This window comes from Amyelois transitella, chromosome 3 (assembly GCF_032362555.1).
Source record: "Amyelois transitella isolate CPQ chromosome 3, ilAmyTran1.1, whole genome shotgun sequence".
Classification (NCBI taxonomy): domain Eukaryota; kingdom Metazoa; phylum Arthropoda; class Insecta; order Lepidoptera; family Pyralidae; genus Amyelois; species Amyelois transitella.
In genome coordinates, this window is record NC_083506.1 from 1,249,199 (window position 1) to 1,269,760 (window position 20,562).

At 36.2% G+C, this 20,562-nt stretch overlaps 1 protein-coding gene across 2 annotated transcripts in view; it reads right to left on the bottom strand.

Moving 5' to 3' along the window:
• Nucleotides 1–20,316, bottom strand: part of LOC106133369 (uncharacterized MFS-type transporter C09D4.1) — a 62,633-nt gene extending 42,317 nt beyond the window's left edge. The window contains exons 1-2 of one of the 2 annotated variants that reach the window (XM_060949664.1): nt 20,163–20,316; nt 15,743–16,529 (exon numbers count right to left, since the gene is read on the bottom strand). In XM_060949664.1, coding sequence (XP_060805647.1) covers nt 15,743–16,135 — 393 coding nt within the window. In that variant the 5' untranslated portion in view covers nt 16,136–16,529; nt 20,163–20,316. Of the gene's footprint in view, nt 1–3,453; nt 4,005–15,742; nt 16,530–20,162 lie in introns of those variants that run through there. The other variant, XM_013333073.2, reaches the window with a different exon arrangement.
• Nucleotides 20,317–20,562: the final 246 nt, after the last annotated feature.

Here is a 20,562-nt window from a genome sequence, read left to right on the forward strand (position 1 = left end):
TTGCTTCAAATGAGGCAAAAAACCTCAAAAGGTAGTTATTGGGATCAAAGTTTACATCAGATGGCAAGTGTGATAGTGATATTGAAAGGAGAGTGAACGCGGGGAACGTGGTGAATGGAGCTTTGCATGCCTTTATGAGCAGTCAGAAACTATCCAAAAAGGCTCGACTGGCTGTGCACAGGGGCGTGTTGGTCCCGACATTAATGTATGGGAGTGAAAGTTGGGTATGGCAAAAGAAGCACGAAAGCAGAATAAATGCAGTGGAAATGAGAGCGTTAAGGAGTATGTTGGGTGTGAAATTGAGTGACCGGATAAGGAACAGTGTGATAAGGGAATGTTGTGATGTGAAAGAAGATGTAGTTACAGGAATAGAAAAGGGTATGTTGAGATGGTTCGGTCATGTGGAGAGGATGAATGAAAACAGGTTGACTAAGCAGATATACATGGAGAGTGTGGAGGGAAAGGTCGGGGTGGGAAGACCTAGACGAACATATCTTGATCAAATTAAGGACGTCCTGGTAAAGGGTCAGGTCAAAAGTACCCGAAACCGCCGAGCTTGCATGAAGAGAGTTATGAATGTAGATGAAGCAAAGGAAGTATGCAGGGATCGTGGCAAGTGGAAAGAGGTAGTCTCTGCCTACCCCTCCGGGAAAGAGCGGTGATTTTATGTATGTATGTATGTATGTAGTTATCGGTAATATCTATACTTTTGAACTTTTTGGGGTAGAAACTCTGGGACCGGGGGGCCTATCTGCCCATCAGCTTTTCCGACAATTGTCGAAAAAGCTAATTGAGGTATATCTTGACCGGAGGGCTGGAAATTATCTGGCTCAGAGAATCAGCATTGCCATTCGAATTGGCAATGCTGCCAGCCTTCTGGGCACATTCTCGCATGTTGATGCTATGCAAGGACTGTACAATTTATAAATTAAATTTTAGTTTGTAGTCATCTTTTTTCTTTCTTTTTATAAGTAGTTTAGTTTTAATTTGATTATTGCATTGAGTTTGATAATTGTAACCTCTATTATTGTCCTAAGATGATTTTCTTCACTTAGGGTTATTCTATTTTTTTTTAAATAATAAATACGAAAGTTAGTCTTGAGTGCCACTGCCTAGTGAAAACACGTGTTTATTCTAACCTATTTCAGACTTTTTCAAGTTTAATAATAAAAATGTTAAAAAAAACGCGCTAATAGTACACTACCTCAGAGGTGGCAAGGAAACGGATGCATATTATGACGCTTGCAACTTTTTGCATCGTTATATCACAGAAACGGTAACTTTGTTGAAAAAAAATATTGATACCTTTTTTAAAGATAACTTTATGATCTACAATTTATGTCTGAGGTAATTTTCCGATTTGAAAAACTTACCGTTTTAAAGAAAATTGCGATACACCCATTTTTTACCTTTGACCGTGAGTAAATTTTTTTCCTTAAAATGGGGAATTTTGAAATAATGCTTTTGATTGTGTTTTAAATAATTATACTCATTTTCAGCTTGATGGGAATTAATGTAGCTATGTAGTATTTTTTTCATAGTAATTAGTAGCGGCCCGCTTGTGCAGCAAACGGTTCAAGCCAAAGCCGACTTTAGGTGCTACAGGTTACGGCGCTAAATCCACTGCGGGTAACGCAACGTGTGTTCGCGGTTCTACAGAACAACGTCTATGGATAAACTGAAAAATTAAGATTTTTTTTCTTCGTATTTTTTCGGGATAAAAAGTATCCTATTTTACGCCCAGGATAATAAGGTATAATTATACCAAGTTTCATCAAAATCGAACCGTTAGTTTTCACGTGATGCCTGAACATACAGACAGACAGACAAAAATTTTTTTAATCACATTTTTGTGTTTGGTATCGATCCAGTAACACCCCCTGCTATTTATTTTTTCAATATTTTCAATGTACAGAATTGACCTTTCTACAGATTTATTATATGTATAGATTATATGAATGAATTAATTAATTTTTTTTACCCCTGTTTTTTGGCGAGGCAATTTAAAGATCGCAATACCATACTAAACCTATATTTTTTAACTGCGCAACGGCTTGATTCACTGCTCGTTTAACTACACACAGGTATCTTATAATCTTTTGCAAATGTCTCGTATTATGATCACAGTTTTCCTTGTTCGTTTAATGCTTAGCCCCAATTTAAAGACCGGTTTAACTGTGAAGTCTGCTGTGCGCCCCTTAAGAACACTTAATGCATATGTAAACGATTATGCCACCATCTTGAAATTCACTTCTTAACACAATCTTTATTTTCAACTTTAACTTTTAATGTTAGTTAATAGAGATAGAGATCTGAAACTCCGTAAAAAGGTATAGTTATATGTGTATATATATATATATAAAGCCCTAAGAAAACCAGAAGACAGAACAGTCTGTAAACAGCTCGTCAACAACCCGTCAAAGCGTTTCAGGACGGACACGACCTTCAGTAATGAAGAACACGATCAAGAAGAAGAAGAAGAAGCAGCCTCAAAGGAATGAACAAGATTTAAACGCTGGCAAATATGCATGCGCACGCGCTGCATTGTCACCGCGTGCGTCATGAGTTGTAATATTTGAACTTGTACAAGAGCGTTCACACCGACGTGTTTGGGAACAGTTGAGGAGAATATTATCGATGATGGCTACAAAGGTTACAATTTTTTTTTTACTACAAATTTAAGTTCTTCTATTCACAATAATGCCCGATAGTAAGCGGGATGTCTTGTCTTAATCTAAAATGAAACTCGCAAGCTCAATAAATGCCGTCCTTTGAATATCCCTTACTTGTAGGTATAATGGGTAAGTCACATACATACATACATAAATCACGCCTCTTTCCCGGACGGGTAGGCAGAGACCATATCTTTCCGCTTGCCACGAACCCTGCATACTACTTTCGCTTCATCCACATTCATAACTCTCTTTATGCAAGCTTTTGCTAGAACATCTCCGATTTGATTCAAGATTCCAAATTTCTCATCTCGCTTCATCCCGGCGGAATACTCGTCCCTATTCACGAATGCAGTCAGTTTGTAGGTCAAGCTATATGTCGGGAACTCCGTAGGGCTCCCCTCTGCCAGTGATGCGGCCTTGTTTGTCTGTCATAAATTATATAGGGAAGCCTTACTAAGTAAGATCATAGTTTCATTGATATTTACGTGAAAACTTCGAGAAAACTTCTTATGTAGGAACTGTGGATATGTGGCAAAAAATACTGACACTTTTAACGTAGCTCATGTTTTCATTAGAGATAAATTCGTAAAGAAAGAAAAAATCTTTGACAGTCTATTTATAAATTTTCTTATAAAAAGTCGCACAATTAACGTAAAGTCTGTAAAAAAAAATATCATATAGAAACAGGGGTCTCGTTGTCACAACCTATCAGACACACCTACTGCCACAACTTCGCATTACTGAGTAAATATTATAGGAAGAATAACACACGACTCACCACTCTATCAAGAAGGAAGCTGCCCGGGAAAATCAGCGGAATGTATGTGATCATGAATATCATCGAGGTCCAATACACCGTGTTGCTGCTGACGTCATAGTACTTCACCACCGCGTCCTGGATGATGCTGTACTGGATCCATTGCATCGAGTTGGAGGCCGAGTAGAACACGAATATGAACAAAACCACCCATCTTATCGGATAAACCGTATAATCCGTTGGTATCTTTTTAGTGGGCGATTCTAAAACGCTACCCTTTTCCGCGACACCGTCCATAACGCTGCCGCATACTTCCATATTCTTTTCCGACATCTTTGTAAATAATTATAAATTTAAAATTATTAGTTTTATTTTTTTTATTATTGTCTTATTTATGGCACAACGATCGAGATTACCTAGTCTAAGTTTGTTTTTAAATCTAACGCTTTCGAAGCTATTCTTAATTCAAAAAATAAAAATATTATTGTCAATTTTCGCGCGCGCCCCTCAATAAAAACGCGCGAATATCGGCGTGTATGTTGTACGGGCGCCTGACGCCGACTGGTGTTTTGAATTCAGATGGCACGGAGGCTGAATGGAACACTTCCTGCGCACCCTCCATCCGATTGACGACGGCTGATAACAATGATAAGCGGCGTCTAGGCCAGACTGGTTGTCTACGCTTGGATGCACCTCGTGAAGTCATACTATATCGGAAACGTCATTTTCAATTAGATAATGTATTTTTGTTGCAGGCAACGAAAATTGAACATGGGAGGTGACTTTTCCTAACAGTTTTTCTGACTTTACATTTCATGACAGGGTGAAAAAATAATCAGCTTGTATATTGCTGAAGATAGCAAGTTACTAAAATAATCTGACAATAACCAATGATAATTTGGATGGACGGATGGTCAGCTGTCATTTTTGTAACTACTTATTAATAAAGCTTAAATACCTATTTAGAGCAATTTTCAACCTACATTTTGAACCCATTATGAATCTAAATCTATTTATATTTGCGCAAATGTTTACTATTAAGGTAAAGACATAGATCAGTTTCTTTTTATAATTATCCAACCAAGACTTAGAATCGAGGAAAACTTCAATAAAACACCACTTCACAATGAAATCATCTGTTCACACGCTATTAAGTATTTTATAACTGCTGGGTAAGAATAGAATTCAAGTAAACTGTAATATCTGTACGAGATCGCACAATTTCTTTTCATGACATGAAATGTAATCACGTCTTTATGCGTTGCGGATTGGACAGAGACAACAGTCATCAAAAGACCGAAAGGCCACGTTCAGCTGTTTTGCTTAACGATAGAATTGAGATTCAAATAGTGACAGGTTGCTAGCCCATCGTTTAAGTAAATTTGTCTGTTTGGTACCGGTTCTTCACTGGTAATCTAATGAAAAAAGATTCTTGAAATCTCGTAAGTATATTCAATTATTGTGAAAAGTCTGGAGAAGGACTTATGGTACCTTTCAATTCAACCAGGTAAGGAAATACCTGTAGGATTCGTTTGTAGATTGCGCTAATTCACGCATGGGAAACGGCGGGAAAAAGCTAGGTCTCATAAAAATAAAATTTATTATGTGACAACTCTATTGAAAACATGAAGAGTACTTATTACATGTACATCTAAATTTATATTAATCTATCTTACCCAGTAAAATAATGCATTACGTAATTTAACATAATAAATAAATACATATTAATCGATAAAATATTATGTTTGTTACATATGCAATAGGTACTTAATCAGGATAATACAGTATTTATGTGACAATGAATTTACTACTCTGACTAAAGACCGTATGGTTGTGGGGAATAACCCGTTAGTATCATTCAACATCTCTTTAGATGGAAAATTAATTACCTTTAGGTATCTATTAATGTATGAATTTTATTCTTTTCAAACGAATTTCGATACAAACTGAGTATCGTTTAAATTAAGAATGGATTCACATAAAGTGAGAAAGTAAATATTATTTTTAAAATACCTATATGTAATTGTATGTTAGGTACTGAATGGAAATCATGTTAAGACTACATGGCTTGGTGAGAGATAGATAGTGCTCTTGATATACAATATGAGCATTATGTATTACATACTAGCTTTCCGCCCGCGGCTTCGCCCACGTATAATTCGGTTATATATAGCGTTTTTTAATGATCTCGACAGGGCTTTTTCTTCCACAGGCTGAAATCTTGTTACAACTGGAATTAAATATAGCCTGTGTTACCTAGTCCCGTTGTTACCTAGTCAGGATCTGATGATGGTATTCCAGGGAAATCAAGGGCAAACCTCAAATTTACAGGCAATTACGTTTTTGACAATTTCATAGATCTGTTTAAGTATTTGCGTCTGATAGTCATCATCCCATGTGAATGAGCTGATGATGGAAGGTACAACTCCTCAACGGTTAGGAGTTGAAGGAAAATTCTTACGAAGTTATACGTACATGTGAGGCTATTAGGTTGACCTGATAATAAAAAGTAAATCTCATTAACGTTAAGAATTTAGGTGAAAATGGATGCGGACAAATTTCGTCTCTTCACTTGTTTCCTTTTAGCTGTTTGTATGGGTAGTGTTAACACAAAATAGGGATTTAAAGGCGTGATGTTATTAATGTTATGCATGTATGTATGTACATAATTATGTATGTTATTATGTATGTTAAAGAGACGACTGAAAGTTGTCATACAAAGTCTTTTCTTTTAAGGATGGGAAATCATCAAATGACCTCTCCCGCTCTGGGTGGAACGGAAGGGAGTGTCAGACTTTTACTGACTAAAACCCACCTCGTTCCTTCAGTTGCCCTTTGCGTTCCGGGGCCACGGTATCTCGTTAGAACTTTCCCGCAGCCCCGGCTCAGTTTATCCCGTTTCCCCCCCTTGGGGGTTGACATTTCAAAAATCCCTTCTTAGTGCTCACTTATGTTACTAAAGGAACCTCTGTTCAAAATCTCAGACTCCTATACCGAGCGGTTTCGGCTGTGCGTTAATAAATCAGTCACCCAATCGCACCCCCTAAATCACGATTGGAGGGTAGTTTGAAAAAACTTATAATGTCAAACATATTTACTTGCCTATGTACGTGTTCATGCCAAGTTACAAGTTTATAAACCCAAGGAATAAGATTTTTCATAGAAACGTTTTTACCCCTTTTCCCCCCCTTGGGGGTTGAATTTCCAAAAATCCTTTCTTAGTGCTCCCCTACATATCCCAAGAAACCTACATTCCAAATTTCAGCTGTCTACGACCAGTAGTTTCGACTGTGCGTTGTCTGTCAGTCAGTCACTCAGTAACGGAAGAGTTTTATATATATAGATTTTCATCTATACTAATATTATAACGCTGAAGAGTTTGTTTGTTTGAACGCGCTAATCTCAGGAACTAGTGGTTCGAATTGTAAAATTCTTTTTTTTTTTAAATGGGTATTCCCATTCATCCTCGTGGGCTTCAATGATGCCCAAAATAAATATTCCACGCTGACGAAGTCGCGGGCACAGCTAGTAAAGTATAAATTATTAGCTCGATACAAACGGATACAAAATTACTATTGATAATCTATTGGCCCTAGGAAAATTTACATCAGTACCGATTGTAATTGGCCGTTGATTGTGGTACTTGACCTACTGCCAACATAATATTTACATTTCCCGGTTTTGATTTACAATCGGATGTGCCGTGTGGTTACCGGCAGTGCCGTGTGATTCCGGCACCAAAAAAAAAAAGAATAGAACTCTACACTCCATCTCTTTCCTAAGACTAAGGGATAGGCTTACAAACTTGGGATTCTAAAGATAATTTCAAATAAATATCATGAAACTTAAGCATACATACATATGGTCACGTCTATATTCCTTTCGGGGTAGACAGAGCCAACAGTCTTGAAACGACTGATTGGCCACGTTCAGCTATTTGGTTTAATGATAGAATTGAGATTCAAATAGTGACAGGTTGCTAGCCCATCGCCTAAAAGAAGACTTCCAATTTTATAAGCCGACTAAGGAATACCTTAGTCGCCTTTTACGACATCCATAGGAAAGATATTCTACAGCTCAGCTACCAGAAGATAAGTAAACAAAGAAGCGAAAAACGTATTAAGGTACATACTTAATGTGTCATATTTTATAACACTTCATCGGCACTAAATAGGTATATACGCCTGTTCATATCCACTTAGCAAAGAACGAACGAAGAATTTTATTGCAATATATGCGGTAAACGGTAAAAATTAAATTAAAATATAATAATAGTATTATCTATGTCACCTCAGGGTTTTGATATTTTTGACCGACTTCAAACAAGGAAGAGGTTCTCGACCGTATACTTTTTCTGAATATGTTGACTCATACGACTTGCTCCAGCAATAATAAGGTATATTTAATTGGTATCTCCATCTATGACGAGTATGAGTCAGTTAAATTTAACTTAATAATTCAATCAAATTAACATTTCATGCCAGTTTGCAGACCGAATAGGTACACAGAAAACCTACTTTTAAAGAGTACTTTGGAATATAAACATTTGTGATTCTCAGATATTTTCCTGTTTCAGATAAACTAAAAGGTCAGAAGTCAGAGGTCAGGTCACTTTAATTTCTACGAAACGCCAATGCCATTTCTCATGGGAATCGTACAGAGAATATCTTTAAAGATACATTTTTTACATTGATATCTGTTTTTTTTTGTATTTATTTTTTGTCTGTTTAAAGAGAATTTGAAGTTTGAGTAACATATTTTACTTTCAATTCTTAGTCTGAGAGAGTGACAGTTGTTTTTTTAATTATTACTTTAAGCAATAATTAAAAAAACAACTAAAACAACTATAAATTATATAATATATAAACTTGAGAGTAAGTTTATTTGTTTGTTGTCTCTTCACGCGTTATCATCTGAACTTACCTTCAAAGTAAATAAAGAGTCTGGAAAAGGACATAAGGGTACCTTTCGTCCCGTTAAAAACTTAAGATTGCGTGGGGATTGCGAAAAACCTGTAGATATTATTTTGTAGAAAAGCGGCGTTATATTCGCGCGGGCGCAACTGCGTTTAAAAACTAGTAAATTCTATTCAAACCAAAATACACTCTCATCGGAGACAATATACCTATTTATTTTTTAAATGACTTTGAATTATTTTTAAGATCCTGCTAGTCACTGTACATTTCTGGTCCAGAGATCCGCATCCGCATTCTATAGATACAAATGCTTACTTTTCAGTTTTGCTTAAAACCTAATACTAACTGAAATGTATGTAAACAATAATTTCAAGATCACGGTTGTGCAAACAGTCGTTATCAATTTAAATACACAACGCAAATAACTGTCTGAGATCTAAGCTTATAGGTATTACTATATACATGTATGTACATATACTAACTTTTAGTCTGGGCTTCGCTTCTGTGAGAATATCAGGATAAAAAGTAACCTATGTATTCTTCTAGGTTAAATTTTACCTGTGTACTAAATTTAAACCTAATCGATCCAGTAGATTTCGGGTGAAAGTGTAACAAACACACACACACACACATCCTTACAAACTTTCGCATTTAAAATATTATTAGGTTAATGAATGAAAAAACTTGTTCAGGGTAGCCCTGAGCAAGTCCCCAGAGATCCCGTGAAACTATCCCATATAAAGCCACAAGTTATATACGTTACTACGTATTACATACATAGGTACATATAATCGCATCTAAATCCCTTGCAGGGTAGACAGGACAGGGCCGGCAATCTTAAAAAGACTGAAAGGCCACGTTTAGCATAACGATAGAATTGAGAATCAAATTGTAACAGACATCCCATCGTTATATTACGCTAGAATGCTACGTGAAAAACTCCCGACGAATTAACAGGAAAGTTAACGACAAAACCAGGAATTGAGCTGGAAGTAGGAACGACAACTTTAGTAATTAATCTCAGTTTGCGGACAATGGCGCCGAGTTTTCAGATTTGATAAATCTGCATCGCGATGACGTCACTCAATTACTTTTGTTCCGTTGAAGATTTTTTTATTTTTATTTGATTTATTTGAAGATTTATTTGAAATAATTCACCGTGGACTTTGTAAGAAATAAAATACGATTACCGATTCGCTAGTTTGGAAGTTATACGTACATTAGTTTGAGTGCTGGACAATGCTCTTCCCTTCATTCTCGTTCATGGTTACACATCCAGCTTCCTAAATGTGCAGGTTTCCTCATGATATTTTCCCTCAACGTAAGAGCATCACTTAGTATTCAAACTGATGAAGACAACTTTGTCTTTGATGTCGACATATAAAAAAAGACATGCGTGTAATTATATGACCATGAAAACTATTTAACGGCATTGTTATGAAAAGTAAAGTATGTAGCACAATCGGTAACTACCGATATAAATCGCTAATTAGTCTACAGTTTGGAAAATTTTCCAAACGGTAGACTAGTTTAGTTCAGGAAACAATAGCAAATGCCATACGTATACCATTCACTTTGAGACAGGTTGTAGACAAAATTAATTTTATTATTTTTGTTACAGATAAGTTCGTCAGGTTATGACCATGAAACTATGAGGCTACATGACAGATAATAATATGTATATGTACCTCGAACATACAAAAGAGTGGTGTACGTTAAAAACGCGTTCTATCTTAACACGATTTTTGTTTTTAGATTAATTATTATCTAATAATTAATAGCAAAAAAAAATTGAATATATAATTTTCTAATTAAAATGAACCATATTTCAATACTAGCTGTGCCCGCGACTTCGTCCGCGTGAAATAGTTATTTGGGCATCATTGAAGCCCTAAGGATTAATAATTTACCCCGTTTTTTTCACATTCTCCATTATTCGCTCTTAATAGTAGCAGCGTGATGTTATATAACCTAAAGCCTTCCTCGATAAATGGTCTATTCAACACAAAAAGAATTTTTCAATTCGAACCAGTACTTCCTGAGATTAGCGCGTTCAAACAAACAAACAAACTCTTCAGCTTTATAATATTAGTATAGATTCACGGAGCGAATTGGAGAGGGCCAACCTACATTTCGCATCTGTAACGATTTGATTCCGTATCGATTTCCAATCCCTCATTGCGTTTACAATTAGTCTTCCCCCCGTTTACCTCCTAACCCGTAATGCGTGGTCCTATAAGTATAGATAGCATTATAAAACACTATTGGTAACAATAAAGTGGAAGGTTGATTCCCAGAGTCCGTTAATTAATGATTCCTAAATTATCGAATGCAACAAATATTTAGTGACTAGTTTATGCCGCGGGTCCACCCGCGCAATAAAAATCCCATTTATTTCAGTATCCTTGGAAATTACACTTGACAATTCAAATCCGTGCCGTGCCGTGCCCTGCCGTGTGGTTCCCGGCACCAATACAGAAAAAGAATAGGACCACTCCATCTCTTTCCCATTGATGCCGTAAAAGGCGACTAAGGGATAGGCTTACAAACATGGGATTCGTTTTTTAGGCGATGGGTTAGAAACCTGCCACTATTCTCTCAATTTTATCATTAAGCTAAACAGCTGAATGTGGCCATTCAGTCTTTTCAAGACTGTTGGCTCTGTCTACCACGCAAGGGATATAGACGTGACCATGTGTATGTACGTAATTCAAATGTGGAAAATGTGCATTCCTCGACGTTTTAGATAGAAGTTAATTAAAAAAATCTGCAATGTAGTTAGTATTACTATAATATAATTAGGTATACTGCCATCCAAAAGCGATGCCCAGATTTCCCATTTTTGAAGATAAATCTATTTTTTAAGGAATCCAGTAAATTGGCTAGCTTAATCTGTACAATTTGCTCACCAGAGTACCTTCACTCAGAACATCAAAATCAGGTTTAAACAAAAATACGACCATCTCATCTAATATTATTCCACATGGCACTGTGTTTGCAAAGTCACGACTCTCATTTGTCTTCGGAACGTACTTTGTCTCAGGAATGGGAACGCTTGGACCCTTTTTACGTTAGGAGTTTAACCTAGAAGCGACATTGCAGTAGGTATACTCGATTTATATACCTACTTCATTATTTGACGTTAACCAATGTTGTTAAATCATACGTTTTGACAATTATTAAGCGATATATAGTATCCTATAGTAATGAATAAAAATTTTGAATTTTTCGAATTTTACTAGAAGCCGCCCGCGAATCAATCCCGCGGGAACTCCGGGAGAAAAAGTAGCCTATATGTTATTCTGTGTCTTCAGCTACCTACATACCAAATTTCATCGTAATCGGTTCAGTAGTTTTTGCGTGAAAGAGTAATAAATATCCATACTGGCATACTCGCAAACTTTCGCATTTATAATATTAGTAGGACTATATATAATATGACGTTCTTACACTGTTCTGTTGAATAATTTTTTTTTATGTTTTTTCTATAGTGTAAGTCAATATAAGTAAAAAACATACATAAGTACATTGTGGGGTAGACAGAACGAAAATAGTCTTGAAAAGACTGAGTTTGGTTTAATGATTTAATTTAGATTCTACCTAAAAGAAGTGTCCGAAGTATATAAGCATATCCCTAAGTCTCCTTTCACGACATCCATGGGAAAGAAATGGAGTAGTCGTATTCTTTTTTCTATTGATGCCCCGGGAACCACAGGGCTCATAAGTAATTAAGAATTACATTCATTTTTGAGGTTTAATGAAAAGTCTACATGCTTCTTCCATGCCGCTAGAGCTATGTTCACAATCTTATAATGAGCTGGTCCTGATTCAGCCTTTATCTTAGAGGCTGTTAATCTTTCCTGAAGAGGATCGATTGAAACGCAATTAACAACGTGATAGTGTGCCAAAATCCCTATTAAAATTCTTATTTAATGCTGACAGTTTTCTTATTAATTACTAGCTGTGCCCGCGACTTCGTCCGCATGGAATATTTATTTTTTTGAAGCCTTCAAGGATGAATAATTTTCCCCGGTTTTTTTTCCACATTTTCCATTATTTCTTCGCTCCAAAAAATTGCAGCGTAATGGTATATAGCCTTAAGCCTTCCTCGATAAATGATCTATTCAACGCGAAAAGAATTTTTCAATTCGAACCAGTAGTTCCTGAGATAAGCGCTTTCAAACAAACAAACAATGTCTATAATATTAGTATAGATTTCTGACTAGCAATCCAATGTGTCTGGAAGAGATTGGTTGTGAGTTAATTTAAGAGAGTTTGATAAAATGTATTTGTAACTAGAGAGAGAATTCGTCCGCATAGAAACCCTATCAAACTCGCGGGAACTTGGGGATAAAAAGTAGCCTATATGTTATTCTGGGTCTTCAGCTACCTACCTTTCATCGTAATCGGTTCAGAAGTTTTTGCGTGAAAGAGAATACATCCATACTGTCATCCTGACATACTCACAAACTTTCGCATTTATAATATTAGTAGGATAAGGGGTACTACTCGTATACACAGCTGAACGTAGCATTCAAGATTGTTGTCCTACATTATAAGTACCTACGTACGAATCTACATCTGAACTAAATGCCGCCATACAGCACTTCCTAACAAGTTCGTGAAACTTAGAACATTTTAACTTCATGCTTGATAAAGTTTATGACTGACATAGGCGGTTTCAAAATCGGGAATCTGTGCAGTGCAGAATATAATGTAAGGGTAGTGAAAAGTAAGTCTCCTATTTATCCAATAAAAAAAATAGGACTACTCCATCTGTTTTCCATTGATGTCGTAAAAGGCGACTAAGTCGAACTAATTCGAACACCGACGCGGACGCGTTTTGAGTATTATACATACATTTAATCACGTCTATATCCCTTGCGGGGCAGACAGAACGAAAATTCTGGAAAAGACTAAAAAGACAAGTCCACAGTATGGCTTCATGATTGAATTAAGATTCAGATAGTGACAGGTTGCTAGCCCATTGCGTACAAGTATGTTTCCAAGTCTATTATAAGTTCTCTTGATTAGTTGTTTTACACATTATAAATAACAAAAAAAATGTATGAAGCAGATACGAGTACTAACAATTTCTTAAAATTCTACTTCAAGCTATCTTTATTTTTCCTAAGTTTTGATAATACCCCATTACCAGCTAGCCACTTATACATACGTCACGTCTATATCCCTTGCGGGGTAGACAGAGCTAACAGTCTTGAAAAGACTGAATGGCCACGTTCAGCTATTAGGCTTAATGATAGAATTGAGATTCAAATTGTGACAGGTTGCTAACCCATCGCCTAAAAAAGAATCCCAAGTTTCTATCCCTTAGTCGCCTTTTACTACATCCATGGCAAAGACATGGCCGTAGTAGTCCTATTCTTTTTTGTATCGGTGCCGGGAACCACACGCCACTTATCGTCGCAACATTTCACCCTTTGTTCATTGTTACTGCTAAATCACATCCATCTTGCCTCACGTCTAGATTGCTTGACCCTAACTTCGTTTAAGGGCAGTTCTACACTAGTACAATAGCAATTAATGAAATGATAAATAGTTTAATATGTATCGTGTATATTGAATAGTCTCGCCTCCTCCGTACTAGGTTTCACTAAAAATCAACGCCTTGTGAATAGAATAGAATAGATTTATTTTCAAAATTGCCTTAAGGAAGAGTCACAAGTTTATAAGCCTCAAGGTTACCCTTATACGCCATCCACGGGTAAGAGACGGAATGGTCCTATTCTTACCACTTCTTATAGGCGAATACTCATTCGCCTATAATATTCTCCACCTACAATGCCCCCTTTTGAACCTGATGTATTACGGGCCTTATTTTCCACGTTAAGCCCTCATCATTAGTAGGATGAACATCGTCACGGGTCAAGATATATTGGGGTTGTCTCGGCTGAGATATCACTGCAGGCCAGTAATGAAGCGAAGGCGTCCAGTTACCCTCGTCCTTGGGTATTAATCATCTTCTAAATATATATTAAAGAGGAAATTCGCTGGTCGACATAAAGTACGCTCGACTTACACCGCTGGTCTAGAGATTTGGAATTTGCTATGTAGATTCCGTTAAGTTGCCTACGAGTGCATTAAATTCCCAAGAAAGAATTTCCAAGAATTCGCGGGGGAATGGAAATTAGAGGGATTTTACGTTTCACGCTTATCACTCGTATAGTGCCTCGGGTATACTCTAGTACATGCGTATAATGATTACGACTTTTTATATAATACACATAAGAATAGGACCACTCCATCTCTTTCCCATGGATGTCATAAAAGGCTAAGGGATAGGCTTATCCTAAACTTACTTGAGATTAATTTTTAAGGCGATGGGCTAGCAACCTATCGACATTTTAAACTCAATTCTATCGTTAAGCCAAACAGCTGAACGTGGCCTTTCTGTGTTTTGAAGACTGTTGGCTCTGTCTACCCCGCAAGGGATAAAGACGTGATTGTGTCGTGTTCTTCATTTTTACTATTTTTATTTTTTCTTACGTCCACCGAGCACCGCTCAGTCAACCAGGTAATTATTTATAAATAGAGAACAAGATAATGTAGTCTCTGCCTACCCCTCCGGGAAAGAGGCGTGATTTTATGTATGTATGTATGTATGTATAATGTCAAGAATGTGCAAAGAGTTGACAGGCGACACGCGGAAGAGAAACAACAGATTTTAGAATGCCGTGGCAACCATAGATAGCAAAGATAGATACCAACCTAGATAATAAATTCTTATCCGCAGATACATAAAATGGATGAATTGATAATACATATGTTACACGTGTTCAAATTGCAATTACAGAGATACAACACAAGTTCAAATTCGACACAGATAGGTTTAATGATAATCAAATAAAAGAAAAAGATATTCCAGTACTAAATTTTCACCTCGAGCAAAGTGAAATATTTTAGTGTGATACAATGCGATACACAGTTTGAAAAAAAAAACCGTCACGACAACAATTGGGTAGTCATTAAGTTAATAAAATATTTCATGTGAGGACAGAGTAATACATGTTGTACAGACATCTTTAAAGAATCATAAAATAGGAGCTCAACAAATTGTCGAGGAAATTAAATTAACATGAAATCACAGCTGATATATAATAATTACGGGACAAATTAAATACGGGACAAATTACACAGATTTAATTTGGCCTCGAAGTAAGTACGAAACTTGTGTTACGAGGTACTAACTCAACGATACTATATTTTATAATAAATACTTATATAGATAAACATCCAAGACCCAGGCCAATCAGAGAAAGTTCGTTTCTCATCATACCCTGGCCGGGATTCGAACCCGGGACCTCCGGTGACACAAGACAAGAGCACTACCGCTGCGCCACAGAGGCCATTATTAAACACACAAATTAACTTACCACTTTATCCAGAAGCCAGCTTGCAGGGAATATTAAAGGCACGTACGTCACCATATATATCATTGAGGTCCACGACACAAGATTACTCGACACGCCATAATAATCCGTCACTATATCCGATATAATCGCGTACTGAGTCCACTGCATCGAATTTGATGCCGAAAATATAACAAACAATGCTAGAATTACAAATCTGTAATTTGAAACTACGTATAGTGAAATCCCGTCAGGTTCTATGGTAACACCATCCATTACACTTCCTGGTATAGATAAATTATCCACTTTCTCAATCGCACTATTCGATATTGTCAAATTTTGTGCTTTCTGACTGTGCAGTTGAGTGTTAGGCTCTGATGGGTTTATCAAACCATTTTGTTGCTTTCCAGTTGTCATCTTGACGCTGTTTGATTGTCTTAATTGTTATATCTTTAATATCATTAAAATATTTAAATCTTGTGCGTATAATATCACTAACTTTAACGTGAAATTCAACCTTCACAAACACTGCATTTGCAATCAAACCTATATTATTATCAAACGTATAATTTCTATTAGTTACACCATTAAAATTAAATATTCAGTCATTTGTTTTATCAAAAACTTCATCAACAAGCAGTATTAATATATCACATTTTACGCGACCATTTTCAAAAGCCACTCAGACTAAATACTTTATCACAGTTGTTAGGCCGTTCAGTCGGCGGTCTATTTGTTTTATTGCATCCTTAATCCCATGTATATTACAATCAGATAGTATTTGAAATTTGACTGGTGATCGTGGATTTATCTGTAACAATGGAAAATATTTTTAATACTCATCATCATTGTTCACAGTTTTAGATCTTATGTGATTGGATGAACTTGAAAGTGTTAATGTAACATTTTAAATGGACCTAGAGATAATTATAATTATCAATACCTAGTTCCATGATGGAACTATGCCATGGTACTGATATTAACGAATGACCATATCTATACTAATATTATAAAGCTGAAGTGTTTGTTTTTTGAACGCGCTAATCTCAGGAACAACTGGTTCGAATTGAAAAATTCTTGTTGCGCTGAATAGACCATTTATCGAGGAAGACTTTAGGCTATATAACATCATGCTGCAACTATAAGGAGCAAAGAAATAATGGAATATGTGAAAAAAACGGCGAAAACTATTTATGCTTGAGAGCTTCAATGATGCCCAAAAATAACTATACCACGCGGATGGAGTCGTGGGCACAGCTAGTCATACATATTTTTACATGCCATGATCTCTGAATACTCATTTCCCTCCATCTAGGAGGCATCATAGCATTCATCATTCTCTTCATTTTAATTAATATTTCATAATAAATTTTACGAATTAACGAAATTAGTTTTATTTAACCGACTTCAAAAAAGGTGGAGGTTCTCAATTCGACCGTATTTTAATATACATATCTAATATATAATATAGATAAATTTCGTTTGATGTTACAATGCAAAATATCAAAATCGGTCAACGACAGACTTGATTTGATAATATTTTGGTCGCGAGTAACTGATACCAGCATACAGATACTACAGATACGAGAATTATAATAAAATTACGTCTTTTACACATAGTTTTATCACAAGCCAGATAACGCAATCAGCTTCAGAAAGTTCATAGTACAGGCATAAATTCTAAATAAAATAAATCAGGAGATGAGAGACGCATAGCCTAAACATTTTGTGTAATCTGTGTTAGTGTAAAGAAAAAAACATGGGTCCAGGGATTTAAAATTTTGCATGTAGTTTCGTTCCTGAAATACTAACACCGTATTTGTCGCAAGGAAACGAAAATTACCTACATATATTCACGTTTATTTCCCTTGCGGGGTCAGAGCCAACAGTCTTGAAAGGCTGAAAAGCGACAAACATGAAAAGAATTCTGCCTTATTCATGAATTTTGACACTAGGCATCATACATCGTAGGTCGAACAGAAGACTTAACTCCCTGAGAAATTGTAACAAGAACGAAGGCTAGAAGGTAATGATAAAGATGATGAATGACCAGAGTAGTCATGAACTAGATACAAAATTCATCATAGCAAATATTCGTAATGTGCCGTGTGTTTTCCGGCACCATCACTTTCCCTTGGATGCCGCAAAAGGCGACTAAGATCTAGGTTTATAAACTTGTGGTTCTTCTTTTAGGCGACGGGCAAGCGACCTGTCACTATATGAATCTCAATTCTATCATTAAGCCAAACAGCTGAACGTGGCCTATCAGTCTTTTCAACACTGTTGTCTCCGTCTACACCGCAAGGGTTATAGATGCGATTATGTATGTAATATTCGTAAAATTGTAAATTAATAGTTTCACTATACTGCCCATATCAAACACTAACCTGACACGAGCAACAAGACTTTAAAACAAGCACACTGAACTAACACTGCTTTCACACTAAACAGAAAACAATCAACTTTTAAAAGAAAACACAACCTGCTGTATGAATCCGATATGCAACAATCGCGACTCATAAAATGGTAATTATGATAACTCACAAGTCAATGAGCGACCGCGTCATTAAACCTCGACATGTAGACTGAACTATAAACAGTGTTAGTTAACACACAAACAAAAAATAATGATAAATGTAGAAGGAAAATTTCTTAGTAACAAGTAACCGATAACGATAGATAGCTGGGGTTTTTAAATCCCTATACTAATTTGAAGAGTTTCGACGATCTCGCATGATTGCAGTCTAAAAATTTAGATACGTTTGATGATCTCTGATTGACGGCCTCTGTGGCGCAGCGGTAGTACGCTTGTCTGTGTTGTTATGGATGCATAGGAACCTGATAGTTTTTTTTGCTTTTGAAATGTCAACCACAGCAAAATGACTGAATCTTAGATACTCCGACATGAACTATACATACCTACATTTAATTTTATAGCCATGCCTTATTTGTTTCAATATTGTAAAACGAGAAGGGGTGGTCCTATTCTTTTCCTTTATTGGTGCCGGGAACCACAACCATAGATATATATGTAATAGGCGACCAAGGGATAGGCTTATAAAGTTGGGATTATTCTCAAGCCAAAATGCTGAACGTGCGATGCGTGTCGCGATTGTTGCATATCAGTCTTCTCAAGACTGTTGGCTCTGTCTACCCCGCAAGGGATATAGACGTGACGAAAACAGCCTTAGCTTCATTGACGATGGTACCCTATTATTAAATACATTATATAAATACGTATTTGAGATAATAGCAATGACATCTATAATTTAGTTTGGTTTCGATGTTAAATTGTGAGGAAATACCCTTATCTCGCCTTGCCGCCGTGGTCATCGGTCAAGTCGGTTTTTTTTATCTTTAAACCGGAGATCGTGTAAAAACACGTCATATACCTAGTGTGTGCAAACTGCTTTACTCCTACCGCAAAGGTTGCAAAAGTCATTAAATATAGGAACACTTGAATTCTTCTCAAAGCTCACAGTAGTTTCAGCTGTACGTCTGAAAGAAACGCGGGCCCGGGCTTTACTTTTAACAGTTTCTTTTATATTGCAATATGGTGCGGGCCCGCGCTTGTACTGCACTGGCAGTGTGCCGCAGTAACTTTTAACAGATCCTTTTATATTGCAAGTTGGTGCGGGCCCACTTTTTGACTGCATTGCATCTCATGTGCGTTTGAAGTGTTCTTGCCTTTATTGAGTAACGCCAGACTTTTATATTGATTGATTCGTTGAATTTTTATTTATCTATCTTCATCAGTAAGATGTGAGTGGAAATGAAAAATGTAACACTTGTCCAATTTACGTAATTAACACTTCATGGACTTTGTGCTATAAATAAATTGTAATTCAATTATATTGTCTGGTGTTTTATCAGAGTACTGTATGCGTGACGCACCTGCTTATACCTTTTAGATGATTATCTTTTATTAGGTTATCAATTATACAGATCAATTTTATAAAAGAAATATATAATTAATTACATAATAAAAATACAAATAAACAGGAATCGTCACAATTGGCAAGCGTCCCTATCCACTTTTCAAAATACATATAGTCACATCTATATCCCTTGCGGGGTAGGCAGAGCCAACAGTCTTGACTATCAGTTGTATGGCTAAATGATGAATTTATATTCAGGTTTAACACTAAGTTTCCTTCTGCAATTAAGCACAGCGCAAAACAGCTCTTGCACAAGTTTGGTTCTTCATAATAAAAGCTACGCTTAAAATATAGCTGGTTGTTTTGGTAAAATTTTCATATGTTCGTAAACTTATTCATTTCAAAAAAAAACATAATTATATAGATGTACATACAAATAACATACCTACCCCAAACATAACCTCTTCCATTACAATACAAAGTTCAGTTTACAAATGAGCCTAATACTTAGCTGTTAACTTTAAACTAGGCATTTACTCAATTAAAAATAATTTTAACTTACTTACCCCAGTCTTAGTTCTATCAATTCCATCGATAACAGCATTTGAACACTAAATACACTATAAACACATGAAATACCGGGCGCTCCACAACATTGAATGAATCTCAAAGTACATAATTTGTTCAATCGAACAGCCACCAGTTTCCAATTAATAAAATGGCCTGATGTCTTCGACCAATAGGATCACTGCACGATAAGTGTACATAATGTTATACATTAAAAAAATATCAAAACATCGCGTCGACAAATATTTTGGTCCGATTTTGAGGTTATAATTTTTCCTCATTGAGTAGTCATAAGGCCACTGGTGTATACGCATTACGCATGCGTAGTTTTCTTGCCATGGTGAATGTAAAAAAATGCAATGAGGTTATGCAAGGGTTAGCTTAAATTCTCCTTAGAAT